The 20942-nt window shown below is 40.8% G+C and overlaps 1 protein-coding gene across 2 annotated transcripts in view; it reads right to left on the minus strand.

The window, feature by feature from the left end:
- LOC127008997 (E3 ubiquitin-protein ligase Ubr3-like) overlaps positions 1–20942 on the minus strand; it is a 144613-nt gene that overhangs the window by 117120 nt on the left and 6551 nt on the right. For both annotated transcript variants that reach the window (XM_050881569.1, XM_050881568.1), the window contains exon 3: positions 723–846. In XM_050881569.1, the coding sequence (XP_050737526.1) occupies positions 723–846 (124 nt within the window). The remainder of the gene's footprint in view (positions 1–722; positions 847–20942) is intronic.

The following is a 20942-nucleotide window of genomic DNA, read 5'->3' on the forward strand; positions in this document are numbered from 1 at the left end:
AAGGATGATGTCACACACACACACACACATACCTTAGCATATATGTACGAAAGCCGAAAATTCACAAAACAAGCCCCAAAATAAAATAAATATATACGTACGTCGACCAAACAAAAGGGTAGAAAACATAACAAGCACACAAACAAACACTAACACTTACAGTCTACTAACAAGTCATCATCAATCAAACATGGGTCATCAAAATTCAGCCATCAATCCATTATCAGTCAGCATACAGTTACCAGTCAATCACCAGTTATCATAGTCGTCAGTCATTATCAAACAGTAAAATCATCAGTCAACACCAATCAGTCAAGTCATCAGTCATCAACAGTCCTTACCAATCAGTCAGTCAAGTCATCAAAGATCCTTCAGTCAGTCAGCAGTCACCACCAATTTGTCAGTCATCAGTCTACCAATCAGTCTGTCATCAGTCTACCAGTCAGTCAATCATCAATCCCCCAATCAGTCAAATCATGCCTAATCACTCAATCAGTCCACCAATCAGTCAAATCATCCATAATCTCTCACTAGTCATCAACAATCAGTCAAATCATCCATAATCTCTCACTAGTCATCAACAATCAGTCAAATCATCCATAATCTCTCACCAGTCAACACCAATCAGTCAGTCATCACTCCACCAATCAGTCACATCATCACCCAATCCCTCACCAGCCATCACCAATCACTCACCACCACCACCACTTCCCAGTACTCACCGGTATTGAAGAACTCGTCTGGCGTCTTGCCCCCCGCCATGAGCCACTTGAGCCAGTCCACGGTGTCCCAGTTCTTCATGGGCATGGCGGGGTTCAGCAGCAGGTCCAGGAACTCCCCCAACACCTGCGACGACAAGGGAAGACAAACGGGTAAGTGGAAGAACAAAGGTGAAGACAAACCGAAAAATATGTACCTCTGTGACACAAATAAGATTACCTGAACATGGGGATATATTAGGTTGGTATAAGACACTTTCGCTTCTAACATCAACCATTTCTAAAGGTCAAAGAGGGAGGCAATTGAGTTTAAATGAGTGTTTCTTTAGGTTCACGGTACAGAAGAAGGGACAAACTACCATCAGGTCAAAAAACTACTCCTGGAAATGCCCAAAAGTCCTAGGGAAAGCCTTGTCAATTAGGTGAGCTTAAGCGACAAAATGTTTAGTAATACAGCTCATAAGGTCAACAGGAAACACGAAGAGGACAGACAGGTAAACAGACAGGTAAATGAGGTAACAAACAGGATAACAAAGATGTAAACAAAACGAAACATACCTCTGTGACACCAATAAGATCACCTGAACACGAGGATATATAAGGTCAACAGGAAACAAGGAGAAGACAGACAGGTAAGCAGACAGGTAAATGAGGTAAGAAACAGGATAACAAAGGTGTGAACAAAACGTACCATACACCTGTGACACCAATAAGATCGCTCGGTCATGGAAATATTTAAGGTTGATACAAAAGTTCAGCTATCTGCGACGCAAGACAAGACAGACGGGTAAACAGGAGAATAACAAAGGTGAAGACAACAATGTACACCTGTGACACATATAAGATCACTTGAACATGCGAATACTGAAAGTTGACCCCCAGCACTTGTGACACGGGAAGACAAACAGGTAAACAGAAGAGAAAAACAATGATGAAGAAAAAAAAAATTGCCAATATATACACTCGTGACCAAATAAGACACCTGAACATGAGAATATATGATAATACTAAACTCCCGCACCTACGTATACAAGAGAAAGCAGACAGGTAAATAGAATAATTACACAGGTGGACAAAAACCAAAAATATACAACTGTGACCCAAATTAGACACTTGAACATCCGAATTTATAGTGTTAATACAGAAGTTAAGCATCTGCCACACGAGATTGAGACACAGGTAAATAAATGAGAACAACAAAGGTGGACAGAAATAAGATACCTGCACATCTGAATATATGACCTTAATACAAAACTCAGGCACCTGTGATACGAAGAGACACAGGTAAATAAATGAGAACAACAAAAGTGGACAGAAATAAGATACCTGCACATCTGAATATATGACCTTAATACAAAACTCCAGCACCTGTGATACGAAGAGACACAGGTAAATAAATGGGAGACAACAGTTAAGAAACGTCAAATATACACCTCTCCTCCCGAAATTGACCCCTCTTTCGGCCACCTCTTTGGATTCTTTTTAGGAGCAGCGAGTAGCGGGCTTTTTTTTTTATTATTGTTTCCTTTTTTTGTGCCCATGAGCTGTCTCCTTTGTTGTAAAAAAAAAATAAAAAAAAAAATCATATGCTCACACACAAATATAGAGAAAATAGATCTAAAAAAGCGAAATATACACAATCAAATGGTAAAGTTAATAAATACGCAAAATATACACAAACACACACACTAATATACAGCAAATAGAATCATGGGGGGTACACGGGCAGCAGCAATTATTTCACTTTAATCAAACACCAGCGAAACGAGAAACTCATCCCGTATACAAACATGATTCATTATTTGTATGCGTAACGACCAACTCCCGCAAGATTATGCAAACACACAAACACACACACACACACACACACACACACACACACACACACAAACACACACACAAGGGGGATTGACAAACACGCTATGAACACACTATGACATGTTTGCAGCATTGCGTACATTCCATATTAATTGTGCAAGTAAACTGTTTCATTGGTCTGTCTGTGTGTGTGTGTGTGGGGGGGGGGGGGGGGTCTGTACACTGTGACCAAACAACTATATCTATACATCTTATCTACGTGAAATTCCTATACATGAAGAAACACTACCAAATCAACACAAAACCTATTAATCTTATCTGTGTTGGCAAAGTTCACATATTACATACATTCCCCCCTCAGCAACAGGAGCTCATGTACACACTTATGCCAACGCTCACTCTAGTCACCGTACACGCACTAAGCTGACCCCGATGCCCCGCCCCCTCATCCACAGCTACGGGGGCTGATTGGTGGGATGGAAGGGGATCGGAGGTGGAAGTCAATGTCACTTTGGGGGAGAGTAAGGGCGGGGGTGAGGCTTCTGGACCAATTTAGTGTGCGATGACTTCAGTATTTGCTTTTATAGGACAATTTGCTTTTACAGGAGCAGTGCAGAGCGGACTTTTTTTGTTTTCTTTTTGCTGACGCCCTTGAGAGGTTTCCTCTACTGTATAAAAAAGTAAACGAAATAAGAACATAAGGAGTCTGCAAGAAGCCTACAAGGCAGCTCCTGTTATCCTAACTCCACCTTACCTCACTATCCATGAATTTATCCAATCTCTTCTTGAATGTATCTATGGTATTGGCACCCACAACATGACTGTTAAGCCTGTTCCATTCATCCACCACTCTATTGGTGAACTAATTCTTGCCTATGTTTTTTCTGAATCTGAATTTGTCTAACTTGAGACCATTGCTACGTGTCCTACCTGGCTCTTTTACTACCAGAACCCTATTGACATCCCCTTTATTAAAGCCCTTCATCCATTTATAGACCTCGATAAGGTCTCCTCGCAACCTTCGCCTTTCTAGAGAGTGTAGATTTAAATGCTTAAGTCTATCCTTATAGGGCAAGTTTCTCACACCCTGAATCATTTTTGTCATCCTTCTCTGTACAGATTCTAACATCTTGATATCCATTCTATAGTAGGGTGACCAGTACTGGACCGCGTAATCAAGGTGAGGTTTAACTAGAGCTAAGTAAAGTCTGAGGATGACCTCAGCGTCCCTATTGCTTACGCTCCTTGAGATGAAACCCAGTACCCTGTTTGCACGATTCTTAGCCTGAATGCACTTGGCCCTTGGACGGAGGTCAGTGCTCACTAAGACTCCTAAGTCCCTCTCACACCCAGATCTGCTTGGAGGAGTGCCATTTAAGGAGTAATTATGTGAGGGGTTATTCCTACCTATACTCAGAATACTACACTTCCCGACATTGAACTCCATCTATCACTCCCCCACCCAATCATAGTCATGGACGCCGTCAGAATGTATATATTGCGTTATCCACTTCACAACACACATTTTCACTTCGTTGCTTCTCTTCATCAAACAAATACGAAATATGGCTCCAGTACAGGTGAGAGGGCAAATAATTACAGGTAGACACGTTCGTTACATTTTGCATCACCTTAAAATGTCAATCAAATAATTAATCAGTCAATCAATCAAATAATTAATCAGTCAATCAATCAAATACTCAAATTATACTGAACACTTTACCTTCGTTGACTGACATTACCTGTCCCTTCTGATTCGTAAATGTTATTAAAGTGGAGAGAGAGAGAGAGAGAGAGAGAGAGAGAGAGAGAGAGAGAGAGAGAGAGAGAGAGAGAGAGAGAGAGAGAGAGAGAGAGAGAGAGAGAGAGAGAGAGAGAGAGAGAGAGAGAGAGAGAGAGAGAGAGAGAGAGAGAGAGAGAGAGAGAGAGAGAGAGAGAGAGAGAGAGAGAGAGAGAGAGAGAGAGAGAAAAAACACCAGGGCCGTAATTTCAAGGGGGCTAGGGGGGCTGTAGCCATAAAATGTTTTCTCACGGCCTCAAAATGCCCCTAAAAGTGCTTCTTATATAAAAAGAAAAAATCTAACACCTGCACATGTTCGCTTCGCTCGCCACCCTCCCCCCGCCACATCACGAACCTATGACCTCTGGCCCCCCCATAAAAAGATCTGCCAAAATTACGGACCTGAAAACACAGAAGAAAAGAATTACAGACGGAAAGATAATAAAAAGGAAAGAAAAAAAGACAAGACAAACACACAAAAGGAGAAGAAAAGATACGAAACCCTGGAGAAAAGACAAGTCAGAGAAAAAGAAGACAGACAGAGACAAACATAGACTGACGAAAAGACGCAACCAAAGAAAGAAAGACAAAGAAAAAGACAAAGAGAGAGAAAAAGACCACAAACATACCTGCACTAAAACACAACCAACCCACAACACAAAACCACTACGTATACAAAAACCAACAACCACCAATACAAAGCAAAACAAAATCAACACATCATCAAATACTATTCCCTAGTGTATATATAATCATTTATCTCTACCCTTCCGTATCACAGCAGCCAATCACAAGGCAAACTAACAACCATAGCTACCATGCCTCCAACCACTATCTTTTTACCTCTCCCACGCGTGACTATAAAGCTACTAGGCGAAAAGATAGATAAATAGATATAGATAGATGGACGGATAGACACATAGACAGATGGTGATAGAAAGAAAGGAAGGACTGACGAAAAGCAAAAGACAACACAGCAAGTCAACAAATACAAAGAAAAGGAAAAAAATGTCGAAAAAGAGAAACAAAGACGGCAAACAAAGAGAAGACTGACAAAAGATAGAAAAACAGACTTAGAAATATAGAAACACGCGAACGAAGAGAGAGAGAGAGAGAGAGAGAGAGAGAGAGAGAGAGAGAGAGTAATATAATAATCCTGAGCAGCCTGGCAAATAGTGTGTGAGTGCAGGAGAGAAAATGTAAATACGAGCAGGGACTTGACCGAATGGAACCTGAATTCTTAACTTAGGAGATATTAAGGTTGAGTAAATTGGCACGGAGAAGAGGAGCAGGAGGAGGAGGAGGAGGAGGATCAGTAAAGGGAAGGGATATAAGACAGAGCAGCCGAAGGAGAAAAGAAAAAAGAAATGAAAAGGATAAAAGACAAAATAACAAATGAAAGAGGGGGAGGAGGAGGAGGAGGATCAGTAAAGGGAAGGGATATAAGACAAAGCAGCCGAAGGAGAAAAGAAGAAAAAGAAGAACTGAAATAGAGAAAAAGACAAAATAAAAATAAGGAGGAGGAGGAGGCTCAGTAAAAGGAAGGGAAATAAAATAAGACACAGCAGCAGAAAAGAAAAAGGAATGAAAAGGAGAAAAAGACAAAATAAGAAAAGGAGGACGAGGAGAAAGAGAAAAGCCCGAAGGAGAAGGACAAAGGGAAGAATGATATGAAAGAAGAGAGAGAAAGAGGAGAATTTAGATGCAAGAACGACGAGGAATTTATGAAAGCAGGTTACGGAGGAAGTTGGCAAAGGAATAGAAAACAGGACAAGGAAAAAGGATCGTACAAAAATCCCGAGGCTGAGTAAATAAAGGAGAAAGGTAGAGGGAAACACAGAGCAGATAGAGGGAAGGAAGATACACAAATGGAAGCGGTAAAAAAAAAGAGTAAAGAAAGACAGAGAAAGATGCGAAGAAAGGCACAGGAAAAAAAAAATGGCGATGACTAGAACAAAAAAAAAAAAAAAAACGGAAACAAAGAATATGAAAAAAAAATGTACAGGAAAAAAAAGAAAAAGATAATAACAGAAATTGAGACGATGAAAGAATGAGACAAAGAGGATAGACAAAAAAAAAGATATGACGTCAGTAAAAAAAAGATAAAAAAGCAAGTACGAAAAAAAGGCAAAAGGATAAAAAAGAAAAAAGAAAAAAACAAATGAACATAGAAAAAAAAAAGAATGAGGGGAATAAAACGCTGAGGGAGGAAAAAACGAAGAAAAGAAATTGGTGAAAGTGTATACCATGGAACCAGAACGAGGAGGAGGAGGAAAAGAGAGAGAGAGAGAGAGAGAGAGAGAGAGAGAGAGAGCGAGAGAGAGAGAGAGAGAGAGAGAGAGAGAGAGAGAGAGAGAGAGAGAGAGAGAGAGAGAGAGAGAGAGAGAGAGAAACCAAACATCAATACAACACCTACGCATCCTACTCCTCCTCCTCCTTTTAAACCACCACCACCACCACCTCTATCACCAACCACCACCAAATCACCTCCCCCCCCCCCCCCCGTAGCCACCTCCACACCACAGAATGATAAGATTGCGGAGTATACTATAGCCTGTTCACTAAGCTAGATTCCTGGCGCCTAGGCAGGTAAGCAGCTGATTGGCTGCACTCCCCAACACTCATGTCGGACCACATCTTGCATGATGAGTGTAAAGAAATGTTTGTTATATGCCAAATGACAAAAGTTATTTCAATGAACCGTTAAGGAATTAAAATGTTTATGTTAAAAATGTTTAACATGTTTGATTATTTTCAACTGTTTTCAACAGTTGTTCATTATATTATTAAATATATTATTAAAAATCGGTGGTGACACGATAGTGTGATCAGAATGCAGATAAAGCTTGAGAAATTGATAGTTTAAACAGACATATTTAAAGCAACATTTCCATCGTCCCGCGCGATCACGGCTGTATGATGATGTTAAAAAAAATGAGTGTCGCGCGCGCCGTGATGGTTGAGGGGAGTGACATGTTGCTATAAATAACCCTGTGTTTTCAATATGTGGAGCTTTATCTGCATTCTGATCACACTATCGTGTTCACGAGAGATTTTCCTACGTAACGTAATAATATATTTCTGCAGTCAATGAACAACTGTTGAAAATAGTGAGCATAATTAAAACATGTTATAAACATTTTTTTAACATCTCAGTTCAACTCATCGTAATACCATTTTCTTTTTTGTTTTGTCGAGTTTTTACAATACATTTTGATTCTACAATCACCGCTGAGTCTGAGGGTGTCAACCAAAACTGGCTAGCTCGTATATGAGGTGAGCTATGGCATATATTATAGAAACATGTCTCACTAGAGCATGCAAGATGTGGTCCGACATGAGTGTTAGCGGGAGAGCGGAGCAACCAATCAGCTGCAAGCTTACCAACCTGCCTAGGCGCCAGGAATCTAGCTTAAGTGAACAGATTATAGCAACAGTTATCGTCGGAAGGGGGAGGGGGGGAGGGGGAGGGCTAATAATCTTTGGCCTAAACGGTTCCTGGAATCTTGTGACCCGACAACGCAGCGCTTTTAAACCTCCTGCTTGTTATGGTTGAAAGGAAGAAAGGGAAGAAAGGGAAGGAAGATGGTAGGAAGATAATGAAGAAAGGTAGGGAGGAGAAAGAGATAAAAAAGGAAGGAAGAAAGGGAAGGAAGAAGGTATGAGAAAACGAAGAAAGGTAGGGAAGAGAAAGATAACAAAAAGGAAGAAAGGGAAGAAAGAAAGATAACAAAAAAAAGAGAAAGAAGGGAAGGTACACGGTTTGAAAAAAATAAAAAAATAAGGGAAGAATGATAGCAGTAAAAATATGTAAAGCAAAAATGAGAAAAAACGGACCCTACTGCCTAAAAATCATGATAGATACGATAATTGGAAGAAAGAATCAGAGGAAGAAAGAAGCTACGATGGTGAGGAGAAAGATATATAGATGCTGTTTGTTATTATGTTGGGAAGAGAGGAAGAAAAGAAAGAAGGAAAGATAAATAAAGAAAGCCTGACCGTGATACTATGGTAGAAAGAAAGGAAGAGAAAATGTAGGGAAAAAAAAATAAGGGAAGAAAAAGTTTGACCCTATTGTTGTTCGTTGGTATGATACGCGATTGGAAGAAAAAAGAAGATAGGGAAAAAGAAATAGAAGAAAAAGGATGAAAGAAAAAAGTTGGACCCTGCTGTTTGTTGTTGTGATGCTAAGATAGGAAATAAGAAAGAAAACGGAGAAAACGATAGATACAAAGGAACAAAGAAAAGAAAAGAATGACAGACGGACCCTAATGCCTTGTTATCATGATGGGTACTGTGGTAAAAAGAAATTTAAGGAAGAAGATTAGATAGTGATGAGAAAGATATAGAGATAACTACGCACAGAGAGTAGACGGAGAGAGAGAAGAAAAGATAATGAAAAGGAGGAGACAAGAAAGGAGGAGAAAGGGGAAACAGGAGGAAGAAAAATGCTATAAGAAGAAACGGAGGAAAAAAGGAGGAACGGGAGGAGAAAGAGAAAAGGGAGAAAGCGAAGAAACAGAAAGAGAAAGAGATGGCGCCGGTGAAGAGAGACAAACCAGGTATGAAAAAAGAGTATAGGAAAAAAAACAAAATAAAAAAAGGAACAAAGAAACGCGCCAGTGAAAATAGAGACAAAGAAACCAGACATGAAAAAAGATTATATGGGAAAAACAAAACAAAAAATAAAAAAAAGGAACACAGAAATAGCGTCGGTGAGAATGAACAACAAAAGAAAACAGGTGCGAAAAAAAGGTGCAGGAAAAAAAATATATAAAGGAAGAGACTGAAAAATGGACCCAACTGCCTTTTGTTATGCTGTCGTTAGGGAGAGAGGAAGAAAAGGAGGCTGGAAAGGGGAGATAAATAAAGAGGAAGAAGAAAGGAAAGAAATAAAAATGAACCCTACTCTTCGTTCTTAATATCTCGGTAGGAAGAAAGGAAGGATGTGAATGTAGAAATGAGAACGATAGACAGTTACAAAAGAAGAGAAGGAAGTAAAAGAAAAATGAACCAACAGATTATTATAGTTATTATGATACTACGTTAGGAAGAAATGATAATGAAGGTAGGCAGGAGAAAGATATAGAAAGGAAGAAAGGACAAAGAGGGCAGGAAAGAAAGAGGAAGAAAGGATAAAAATGTAGGAAAGAGAGAAAGGAAGAAAGGACAAAGAGGGTAGGAAAGAGAGTAATAGAAAGGAAGGACAAAGAAGGTAGGAAAGAAAGAGAAAGGAAGAAAGGACAAAGAGGATAGGAAAGAGATAAAGAGAAAGGAAGGAAGGACGAAGAAAGTAGGAAAGAAACAGATACAGAAAGGAAAACAGGACACAGAGGATAGGAAAGAAAGAGAAAGGAAAAAAGGACAAAGAAAGTAGGAGAAAGGGAAATAGAAAAGAAGAAAGGACAAAGAGGGTAGGAAAGAGATAAAGAGAAAGGAAGAAAAGACGAAGAAGGTAGGAAAGAAATAAAGAGAAAGGAAGAGAGGACAAAGAAGGCAAGAGAGAAAGAGGAAGGAACAAAGGACAAAGAGGGTAGGAAAGAGAGAAAGAGAAAGGAAGAGGACAAAGAAAGTAGGAAGAATAAAGGACCCAACTGCTTTTTGTTATGATACGACGGTGAGAAGATGGGAGAGGAAAGAAGGAAGGAAAGAACGATACATGGAAAGGAAGGAAGAAGGAAAGAAAAGAAAGAAAATGTAATATGGACCCTACCGTTCGTTGTTATAGGTCGGTAAGAGGAAAGGATGATAGTAAAGAAAGATAAAATAGAAAGGAAAGTAGATGGATAAGATAGAACAAAGATGGACCCTACTGTTCGATATTATACATCAATAGGAAGAAAGAAGGTTGGGTAGAGAACGATAAACGGGTACAAAGACAGAAAGAAAAAAAGATGGACCCTACGGCTTATAGTTATTACGATATTTTGGTAGGAAGAAAAGATGAAAGGAAAGGAAAGAGAACGATAGATAGATAGATACAGAGAAAGAAAAGATGGATGGGTAGTACGCTGATAGAGGAAAGAAGAAAGAACGGCAAGAAAGGAGAGAAAGAAGACGGATGGATAAATATAGATAGACAGATAAAGTATATGGATAAGACATAACGAAAACTTGAGTAGGAAAAATAAAAGACAAATATAGACGAAGAAAACAAGAAAAATTGAAATAGAAGGATAAATAAAGGCAAAAAAAAAGTCGAAAGGAAGAAAAAATTAAAAATGCCTTATATAAAAAAATCTAAAGTAAAGCAGATCATGTGTAAATATTTAATCACTCTACCATTTACTCTACATTCTTTTCTTTTTTTCTTGGCCGGTTTATAAGTATTTCTTCCATCAAACCTTAGCAAGACAGGACACATAAAACGCTTCCTTACAATTAACTTTTTTCCCTACTTTTTTTTTTTTTTGTACGTGTCGCGATATTATACTAGACATTCCACGCATGTTATTTTCTTACATGTTACTTTACTTATAATTCCTCGGTCAATGAGAATCTCAGTCAACACACACACACACACACACACACACACACACACACACACACACACACACACGTTTTTTTTTTGCACAATCATCATCTAACATCAAGATTGAATTAGAGAAGATGGGAAGACGTCTGTTGATTGATTCTCTCTCTCTCTCTCTCTCTCTCTCTCTCTCTCTCTCTCTCTCTCTCTCTCTCTCTCTCACAAACACACAAGACAGTCCTCGGTAACTATTCGCAAACTTCCCTGATAACAACACACACACACACACACACACACTCCCCCGCCTTTGCTAACTTCAACCGGTTCTCCACATCTCTCTTGAACAAACTTTAGCAAACTTCTTTCTCTTACATAAAACTACATACCAATTCTCTCTCTCTCTCTCTCTCTCTCTCTCTCTCTCTCTCAGTTATTCTTTAGTTATCGTTTTCTAGTTTTTTTTTTTCCTTCCAACAATTACATTCATTCGTTTCTAATTCATTATTCGTCTATTATCTATATTGTTTCCTGTTTTCATTCACGTTCAAGTCTCTCTCTCTCTCTCTCTCTCTCTCTCTCTCTCTCTCTCTCTCCTGTATTACTTGTATGATTTCACTACTATAGACAGAGTCCCAGTGTTTCTCTTTCTTCGTCCTTGTGTCAGTGTGTTTCGGTCTATTTTGGTATTTAATTCGTTACTTTCTATAGCTTCAGTAACTTCAAATTTCTTCGTCTATCTTTTCTTTTATTTCGTTTTTTTTTATATATTTCCACCGAGTCGTTCTCCCTTTCTTTTTCCTTGTCAGGTTCAGTCAATATCGGTTCTTTTCTATTTCAGTCGTTACATTTTATGGCTTCAGTAACTTAAAATATCTCCATCTATTTATATTTTGTTCTTTTCTCTCTATTTATTTGCACCGAGTCGTTTTCTCTTTCTTCTTCTTTGTCAGTATCAGTTAACTCTAGTTTTCTATTTGATTCGCTAATTTCTATGACATAAGTAACTTCATATCTTTACATCTATCTTTGCTTTTTTTCCCTTTATTCCTTTGTACCGAGTCATTTTTCCTTTCTTTTTCCTTGTCGATGTCACTCACTTTCTGTTCTTTTCACTTTGATTCGTTACTTTTTTTAGCTTCAGTAACTTCAAATATATACCGGTACATCTATCTTTTTGTTCCTTTCTTTATTACTTTGCACACAGTCAATATCTGTTCTTTGCTTTTTGATTCGTAGTTTTATATGACTACAGTAACTTTGAGTATTAACATTTATCTATTCTTTCTCTTTTCTTTATTTCTCTGCAAAGCGTCGTTGTGTGTGTCACCTGCAAACACAACTCCCTCGTGATCGAATATAACGAGCTCAGGTGTGACGTTAATTACCTGAGAGCGCATGTTCCAATCCCCCGCGTCGATGAGGTGACCACGAACACAGGTATACTGCTTGGCTCAGGTAGTGTTGCTTGTGTTGTTTCTCGTAGTGGTGGGTTTGTACTGGTTTTGTCAGTGTGGGAATTGTGTTGCCTGTGAGTGGGCACCTTGTGTTGTTTCTCTAGAACAGGTTACTCTTCCCTAAACTTTGGACTTGTGTTGCTTGTCATTGCTAGGCTTGTTTTGCTTGTGTCAGTGGTAAGCTTGTATTGGCTCTTTTTTTTTTTTTACAGCTAAGGAGACAGTTCAAGGGCGTAAAGAAAAAAATATATAAAAAAAAGCCCGCTACTTACTGCTCCTGAATAGAAGTCAAAGGAGTGTCCAAAAAGAGAGGTCAATTTCGGGGGGAGAGGTGTCCTGATACCCTCCTCTTGAAAGAGTTACAAGGATATAGGTTATTTTTCTATCAATTCCTTTTAGTTATCCAAATCTTACATATAAATTTCAAATACATATCACATATCTTCATTCTCCGTTTCGTCCTTCCTTAATCATCTATATACGTCTTCAGTGTGTCAGGGTTATAGACTGACATAGAACAGAACAGAAATGAACTGACCCTGGGATGGAAGAAGAGAGAGAAATCAACTCGAAAAAAATAGATAAAGAAATGAAAATAGAAGAACGTAAAGATCTAAGTTACTGAAGTCATACAAAGCAACAACTGAAATGTATTTGTACCCTCCCGGCTGTACCTGCTGCACCCTCTACTTCATCCCCTCCCTTACCTTCCGGCTCAAAGTATGCTGTCCCCTCCATCAACCCCAACCTTACAGACTTACGCAACTCACAACCCACATACCTTCCCTCTTATCTTCCATTTCCTATACTTACGAATCCCTTCTCACAAAACAACTCTGACAACCCCTTCCATTTCCAATACTTACAAATCCCTTCTCACAAAACAACTCTGACAACCCCTTCCATTTCCTATACTTACGAATCCCTTCTCACAAAACAACTCTGACAACCCCTTCCATTTCCTATACTTACGAATCCCTTCTCACAAAACAACTCTGACAACCCCTTCCATTTCCTATACTTACAAATCCCTTCTCCTTACAAAACAATTCTTGGCACTCCCTCCCTTCCAACACTCAAACTTTTACAATCCCACACAATCCTATAAACTGCATATCCTCCCTCTTATCTTCCATTCTCTATACTTCCAAATCCGCGGACATAATCCCTTCCTACAATACACCTCCAGACACCCTCTTTTCCTTCCACCACTCAACATTTACAAACCTACCCAACCTTCTATGCCACAAGGCCTCTCTCTCTCTCTCTCTCTCTCATATTTTCCTTTTATTTCGCTTCGCTACAATCCCTTCTCCTTACAGCACAACTCAAGGCATCCTCTCCTCCACAACTCTTTAACCTTTACCCTCCTACACGCATCTAAGCCCTTATAGGTCCATATTCTTAAACGTATCGAGATTCCTTTACGACTATTTCCTAAAGCTACAACAGAGATTAAGTTTTCTTGGGTGATTTTCCCGTTCAAGATGCTGAAGTCGGGTAAAAGTGTCACTACCATCACAAAACAGTCCACGAAAATCCCAATGACTTCTACGAGGGGATTTTCAAACAGGAGTAATGAGATGCCGAGCAGACACGGGGTAATCGTAATCTGTAATCGTAATCGATTACAGTTTTTCAAGTAATCGTAATCGATTACCCTCTTATTTTTTTAAAGTAATCGTAATCGAATACATTAAAAATATAATCGTAATCATGATTACTTTTGCGATTACATTAGCGAAGTTTTAGTTATTAGTTTCTCATACAGCAAGTCTGTACTCTATCTGTAGTAATTCAACCAATTAAATATTTAGTATGGTACTTGTGTATGAAATTTGCAAGTTCACCTTTCAGTCCTTCCTGTAATCACGATTGTAATCACGATTAATACATCATGTAATCGTAATCGTAATCGATTACACCTAATTTTATTGTAATCGTAGCCGTCAAAATATGAAGTAATCGTAATCGATTACATAACATAAGTAACCGCCCCATGTCTGATGCCGAGGCGTTTCAGAAGACGAGCTTTAATCCTTTCCCTCACCATTCATTTTCATTTAAATCCATCAACATCACTAAGCAACGCCTCACAGTTTCCCTTACCACTTATCTTGCTTCAAACTCACTAATATATACATCCTGAATCAACCTACATAGTTTCCCACGTCATTTATCTCCCTTCAAATTCACCGACACCCTTTACCAGCCCTTAATCGTTTCCCTTCTCCTTATCTCTCCAAATCCCTCGACACCGTTTACCATCACAAACCTTCACCTCACGCAACAGTACTCCCCGCTTCCCTTAAAATCCACAAACACCCTTTACCAACCCTTAATAGTTTCCCTTACCATTCGTCTTTATCCAATTTCATCGACATCCTTTACTAACTCAACCTCAACCAACCGCTCCTCTCACTCTACCTGGCGCCCTCTACCTCCTCACCTGTCCTAAATTACCCTCACCAGTCACCACCTCGACCTACTGACACTGCCAAGAGGAGGTATATATGTTACAACTTCGAGTAGAGTGACATTTACTACTGCCAGCTACTCTCTCTCTCTCTCTCTCTCTCTCTCTCTCTCTCTCTCTCTCTCTCTCTCTCTCTCTCTCTCTCTCTCTCTCTCTCAACACGCCCCTCCCCCCACAAACACACACACACAAAGAGGCAGGAGGGTGTGTTACTGATAAGGACCAAACCAGGAGGTGCAAAGCTTGTTCCTGTTAGTCGCCCGGGTTGGGTTTCTCACAGACTTTCGCCTCTCATATCAACTCTTTCAAAACGCCTCAGAAGAGATTATTCAGGTTCCCAGGCGTGTTTTTCAGGTTCAAGGTGCAGAAGAATGGTCAAACTACCCATAGAGTAATTAACCTACCCCTGGATATACACACAACCCTTACGAAAGTCTTGTCAAATGTGGGTGGGTGTCCAGAAGCGTTTGAAAATATGGTCCCTGGCTGGCTCGGCGGCGCACTCTACTATCCGTGTTTTGTTTACTATCGCCGTGAGTAACTGCCAAGAGAACACGGATCGGACAGGACATATACAAAAAAGGACACAAGGGAGAGATTAATGCAAGGAAAATAAGGAGTAGTGGAAGGGTATACGAGAAGCAGGCGGTGAAGGAAAGAAGGAAAGGAACAGGAGTTAAGTGAAAGAAGGAAAGGAGCAGGAGGTGAGCGAAAGAAGGAAAGGAGCAGAAGGTGAAAGAAGGAAAGGAAGAAAGGAATAAACACTAGAAGGATACAAGGAATAAATAAACACAAGAAAGGATAGAAAGGAGAAATTGATAGTGGGAAAAGATAGAATAGTGAAAGGGTGTACGAGTGTCAGGAGGCGAAGCAAGGAAAGAAGGGAAGAAGAAAGAGAAGAAAGAAGGGAATAAGAAAGAGAAGAAAGAAGGGAAGAAGAAAGAGGGAAGAAGAAAGAGGGAAGAATGAAGTGGAAAGAGAAGGAAGGGGAGGAAAACATATACAAGAAAGGTTATAAAAGAGAGATCCGTGAAAGAAAGGGAGGGAAGGGAAGGGTATACGACTGACAGAAGGTGTGGGAAGGATAAAAGGGAAGGAAATAAAAGAGGAAGGGGAAGCGGATACGCATGAGAGAAGGTGAATGAAGGAAAGAAAGGAAGAAGGAAATAAAACTTAGGTTACCAGGTGAGGGAAGAGAGAATGGATGAGGATGGAAGAAAGAAGTGCATAGGGAAGGAAGAAGAGGAGGGTGGAGGAAAGGGGAGGGGGAAGAAGGGGGAGGGGGGAAGGGGAAAGGGGGGAAGAAGGGGAAGGGAAGAAGCTAAGCATAAGAAGATGATACCCAAGAGAGAGAGAGAGAGAGAGAGAGAGAGAGAGAGAGAGAGAGAGAGAGAGAGAGAGAGAGAAACCTGAACGTGACGGAAAACAGGAAATAATTTAGATAAGCGGCGAATAACAAAACATAAGCGGATGAACGAAATCGCTGAAAAAAAACAATAAAAAACGATAAAAAACGATAACTAGAGACCAACCGGCGAAGAGAGAGAGAGAGAGAGAGAGAGAGAGAGAGAGAGAGAGAGAGAGAGAGAGAGAGAGACAATAGGTAACGTGAGGCTGACTATGACAACGCAAGAATAAGTTGACTTGGCTACGCATGACTTTTTTTCCCCTCAACACACGCCTGCATCTTTCTTTCTTTCTTTTTTTTTTTTTTGCAGCTTTCCGTCTTTCAGTTAACCCCCCCCCCTCTCTCTCTCTCTCTCTCTCTCTCTCTCTCTCTCTCAACAAACGGAATGGATGGGATGAAGGGAGGCAAACAAAGAGAAAGAGAGAGAAGGGGAGATGAGAGAGTGAGAAAGAGGAATAGGGAGAGAGAGGGGCTTGAGGGGATTGAAGGGGGGGGGAGGGAAGAGGAGGGGAACAGACAGGAGGGGGTCGAGGGGTGAGTGAATGAGGGAAGAGAGAGACAGAGACAGAGGGAGTGCATGAAGGGAGAAAGAGGAGTGTAGGGAAGGGAGAAAGAGAAAAAGTGGAAAAGCAGAAAAGAGAGAGACGACGAGGGAGAGAAAAGGGGAGGAGAGATAAGGGATGAAGGGGAAAGAGGGAAAGAAGGGGAAGAGCAGAGAGGAAGGCAGAAAAAGAGAAAGACAAGAGTTAACTATGATTGTTGAGACGCTATTTATAAGGATGAAGCAACAGTCTCAAATAAGAACACAATATAGGGGATGAAGGGGAAAGAGAGAAAGAAGAGGAAGAACAGAGAGGAAGGCAGAAAAAGAGAAAGACAAGAGTTAGCTAGGATTGTTGAGACGCTATTTATAAGAACGAAGCAAGTCTCAAATAGGAACACTACTCTTTTTATTTAACTTCATTCCTTCAAAGATCAACTAGTCAAAACCTCCCCTTCTTGAGATAGTAACTAAGAAAAAAAGTAAAGATTCGCAGGCTTATTTTATCATCCCCAACGCTTTCCCCATCAACATTGTGGCTTTTAGCGCCGGTAACTCCCTCCGGCGCCACTTCCTCATCCAGACCTACCTGTCCAAACCCATGTGCTGGCCCGCGGTGACAGAACGGTTGCGGGGCGGAAGCGGGGAACGTGAGGACCCCGAGTTCGAGCACTACCGCCCCTACCGCCGACGCTGACCAACGTTACCAAAATTGTGGCGCTCCCTGCTGAAGTGGGGCAAGCGACACGCACAAGAAACTGACTCCCCTTGCCTTTCTTCACTGTTCCTAAGCATTTGTATGAAAATAAATCCACCATAATGCCACAGCTTCTTTGAGTTTGAGTTTGAAAGTTGTCTCAGAACGCCGGAATAGTTGGTCGATGCGAGGCAAGTCATATCCCAAGTTAGAGGGTCGTATTTTAAAACATTTCGTCGCCCAAGTTCACATATTTGACATGGCTTTCGTAGGAGCTGTAGGCCTTTCCAGGGGTAGTTTTATGACCCTGGTGGTAGTTTGACCCTTCTTCTGTGCCATGAACCTTAAAAAACACTCATGAAAACCAGATTGATCCCCTCTTTGACCTTTAGAAATAGTTGATGTGAGAAGCGATGGTGTCTTAAAATACGGCCCAGAGACCCCCATGTCGCTTACCTCACATCAGCAGGGAGCGCCACAATTATCGTACACACATTATATTTTCCCGTTTCTGACCCATGACTGACTTGACCCATGAAAAAATAAACATCAATATTTAACGGTTTTAACAATAGCATTAATGAAGTATCGTCATTTGTGTGAGTGAGAGTTTGGGGCCTGTGACTGATCGATCCAATGTCCTGAGTGCGATATCCTGGTAACGCTGACGCTGGCCGTTTCAAATCAGCGCTGAGTGGCCGAGGATCACCCACATGTCTGAATTAACCCGGTAGCTGCGGGGATCATGCTTCTTAAAGGCGAGAAAAATGAGAAAAAAATCATCACTCACGCAAACCATAATATATATCAACGCATTTGTGATCAGTTTATGCATCATCTATTTTGGGGGGTTTATATCATAGCAAAAATTTGGGCCGTCGCTGGTACACGGTAAAGCCACAAATTTGGCCCGTCGCTGCTACCGGGTTAAAAGCAGCGGGAGTCAGCACAAGCCAGGCAGCGAGAAAGATGGGCGCTATTATGAAAGAAATGCAACCCGCGCCACCAACACTACACGCAGAATAGCCGACTAGCGCAGTGATTCTCCGACTTAAGAAAAAAATAGCTAGCCAACTATATACCTTCTAAAAAATGAGCCGTATTCTTAAACCTTTGGGGCTCCACACACACACACATTTGATAAGGCTTTCGTAGGACTTGTGAGCATTTCCTTGGGTGGTTTTGTGACCCTGGTGATATGATGAAGCTTTTGTACTACCCAGAACGTGAAAAAAAATTAAAACACTCATGAGAACGGGAGTAATTTAATTTTCGGCCGGTGGAATGAGTTGATGAGAGGCGGAAGGGTCTGGGAAAAAAAAAAAAAAAAAAAAAAACGAGCAATGAGTAATGTAAGGTAAGTGTCATCGATCTCCTTTTCGGCCTTTGGAGAGAGTGGTACCTAATGTTTTACGTGTTGAGCCCTCAGCCCCATTACTACGGTGCTTTCACATACAGCAAACGTTCAATGGCGCTCAGTAAACAGTCCTCAACCTTCACCAAGACACCCCCTGACGATTGATGAGCCCGTGGGTGTGGTCAGGACTGCCGCGATGGTGTGCTGGCCTCGCTTGCTGGCCCTCTATACGCTGCATTAGTAAGCTGAGCGATGTGTATGTACTCCTAACTACTGACAATTATGGTGATGTTAGGTGTATTGCAGGCGAGAATACAGTAAAGACGAACTCCTGTGAAAGTGTAAATACTAAGTCGATATTCCCAAACATCCCTCTCACATCAACTACTTTCAAAGGCCGAAAAGGAAAGCAATCGGGTTCTAATGAGTGCTTTTAAAAGGTTCATGGTACAGAAAAAGGGTTAAACTACCACCAGGGTCATAAAAATAGCCATGGAAATACCCAGAAATCCTACAAAAACCCTGTCAAATGTATGTGTTTGGGCGCCGAAATTCCTAACCATGTCTTTGGCTGTGTGGTGTCCTGTTGTGGGGCTGTGGTGTACCCTCAAGATGACCCTAGATGCTGACCTCACTACTACACTACAGACCCCCCCCCCCCCCACACACACACACACACGCACACTGCTGATTGACTGTCTGGTTCATGATTACCGTCTGCTGCCTGTCCTGAGTAATGGCGCATCTTCCCCATACTTTTTTTTTTTACGGTGAAGGAAACAGCTCAGTGGCAATAAACAAAGACAAACAAAAGAAATGTCCGGTAAGCGATGCTCCTGTAAAAGCAAACAGGACTAGCCACGACACTGTTCTTCAACCTTTTATTAGGGCACTACGCCTCGGTTACGTAATTACCCTCACGACGATTTAGTCCTGAGCTGTGGACCCCCAATGACTAATATTACTTATCTATCTCTGAAGAAGTGGCGACCTTAATTATGTAGTAGTCTATCCTTAAATTTCGAGAATTCTTCCTAGGCTTCTGGAGTGTGCCGGTGACATGGTACTCATCGGTGCTGGAATGATGGTACAAGAAAGAAAAAGGAAAGGAAAAGAGGATACATTATGGAGAAAAAAAGAAAACAAAAAAGAGGAATGAGCATAAAAGGTTAGAAAAATTAGGAGAACGGAAAGGAAAGGGAAAAGACGAAAAATAGTAGGTAGGAAATAAGAGGAAATGAAAAGTTAATAAGTGGGGTGGGTATGGGTATTTAAGTCTAACTAGTTGTCAGGAATGATAGGCAACAATTACTGACATGATCTCACTCCTCACTATCTCCTCCCGAAATTGACCTCTCTTTCGGCCACCTCTTTGGATTCTTTATGTGAGCAGCGAGTAGCGGGCTTTTTTTATTATTGTGTACTTGTTTGTGCCCTTGAGCTGTCTCCTTTGTTGTAAAAAAAAAAATATAGCGGCTGCATACTTTTTGTTACCATGCTATTCCTTCCTAGGCTACTGGCGTGAGTGGTGACATGGAAGGCAACTCGTTTTTATTTATGGCTATCAAGTTGTCAAGGAAGGGTTGAGTGCTAACACCTCCTGGCATGACATCACTATTAGCGGCTATATTTTTTGTCACTATGCAATTATTCTTCCTCTAGGTGTGTGTGGTGGATGGTTGACGCCCAGCACGCCAGTCACCGCCCGCCCTCCGCACCTCAAACGGGTTTACTGCTTAGGATGAATTTCAAGCCAAGCAACCGAGTCGTAATTATCTTTTTTTGCGTTTCATTAGTGGCCGTCATGGTGTAGCAATCCCCGAGTCCCCGGTAAGATACGCGAGACCGGTATATTGGGTGGGCACGGCGTCGCTTCCTGCCACCCAGCCAACAATAAATATCGCTTACATAATGGGCTGAGAATGTATTTTATAGACCCCTAGCCACGTCATCTTCCGTTTTCTTTTTTCTATCAGTAAATATCGCTTACATAATGGGCTGAGAATGCATTTTATAGACCTGTAACCACGTCATTTTCCGTTTCCTTTTTTCTATCAGTAAATATCGCTTACATAATGTGCTGAGAATGTATTTTAAAGACCCGTAGCCACATTTTTTTTCCGATTTTTTCTTAAGCTAAGGCAGATACAATACTGCTTACATGATGGTCTGAGAATGCATTTGATAAGACCCGCAGCCATGCCATTTTCTGATTTCCTT

The sequence above is a fragment of the Eriocheir sinensis genome, chromosome 39 (genome assembly GCF_024679095.1).
Source record: "Eriocheir sinensis breed Jianghai 21 chromosome 39, ASM2467909v1, whole genome shotgun sequence".
NCBI classification, from domain to species: Eukaryota; Metazoa; Arthropoda; class Malacostraca; order Decapoda; family Varunidae; genus Eriocheir; species Eriocheir sinensis.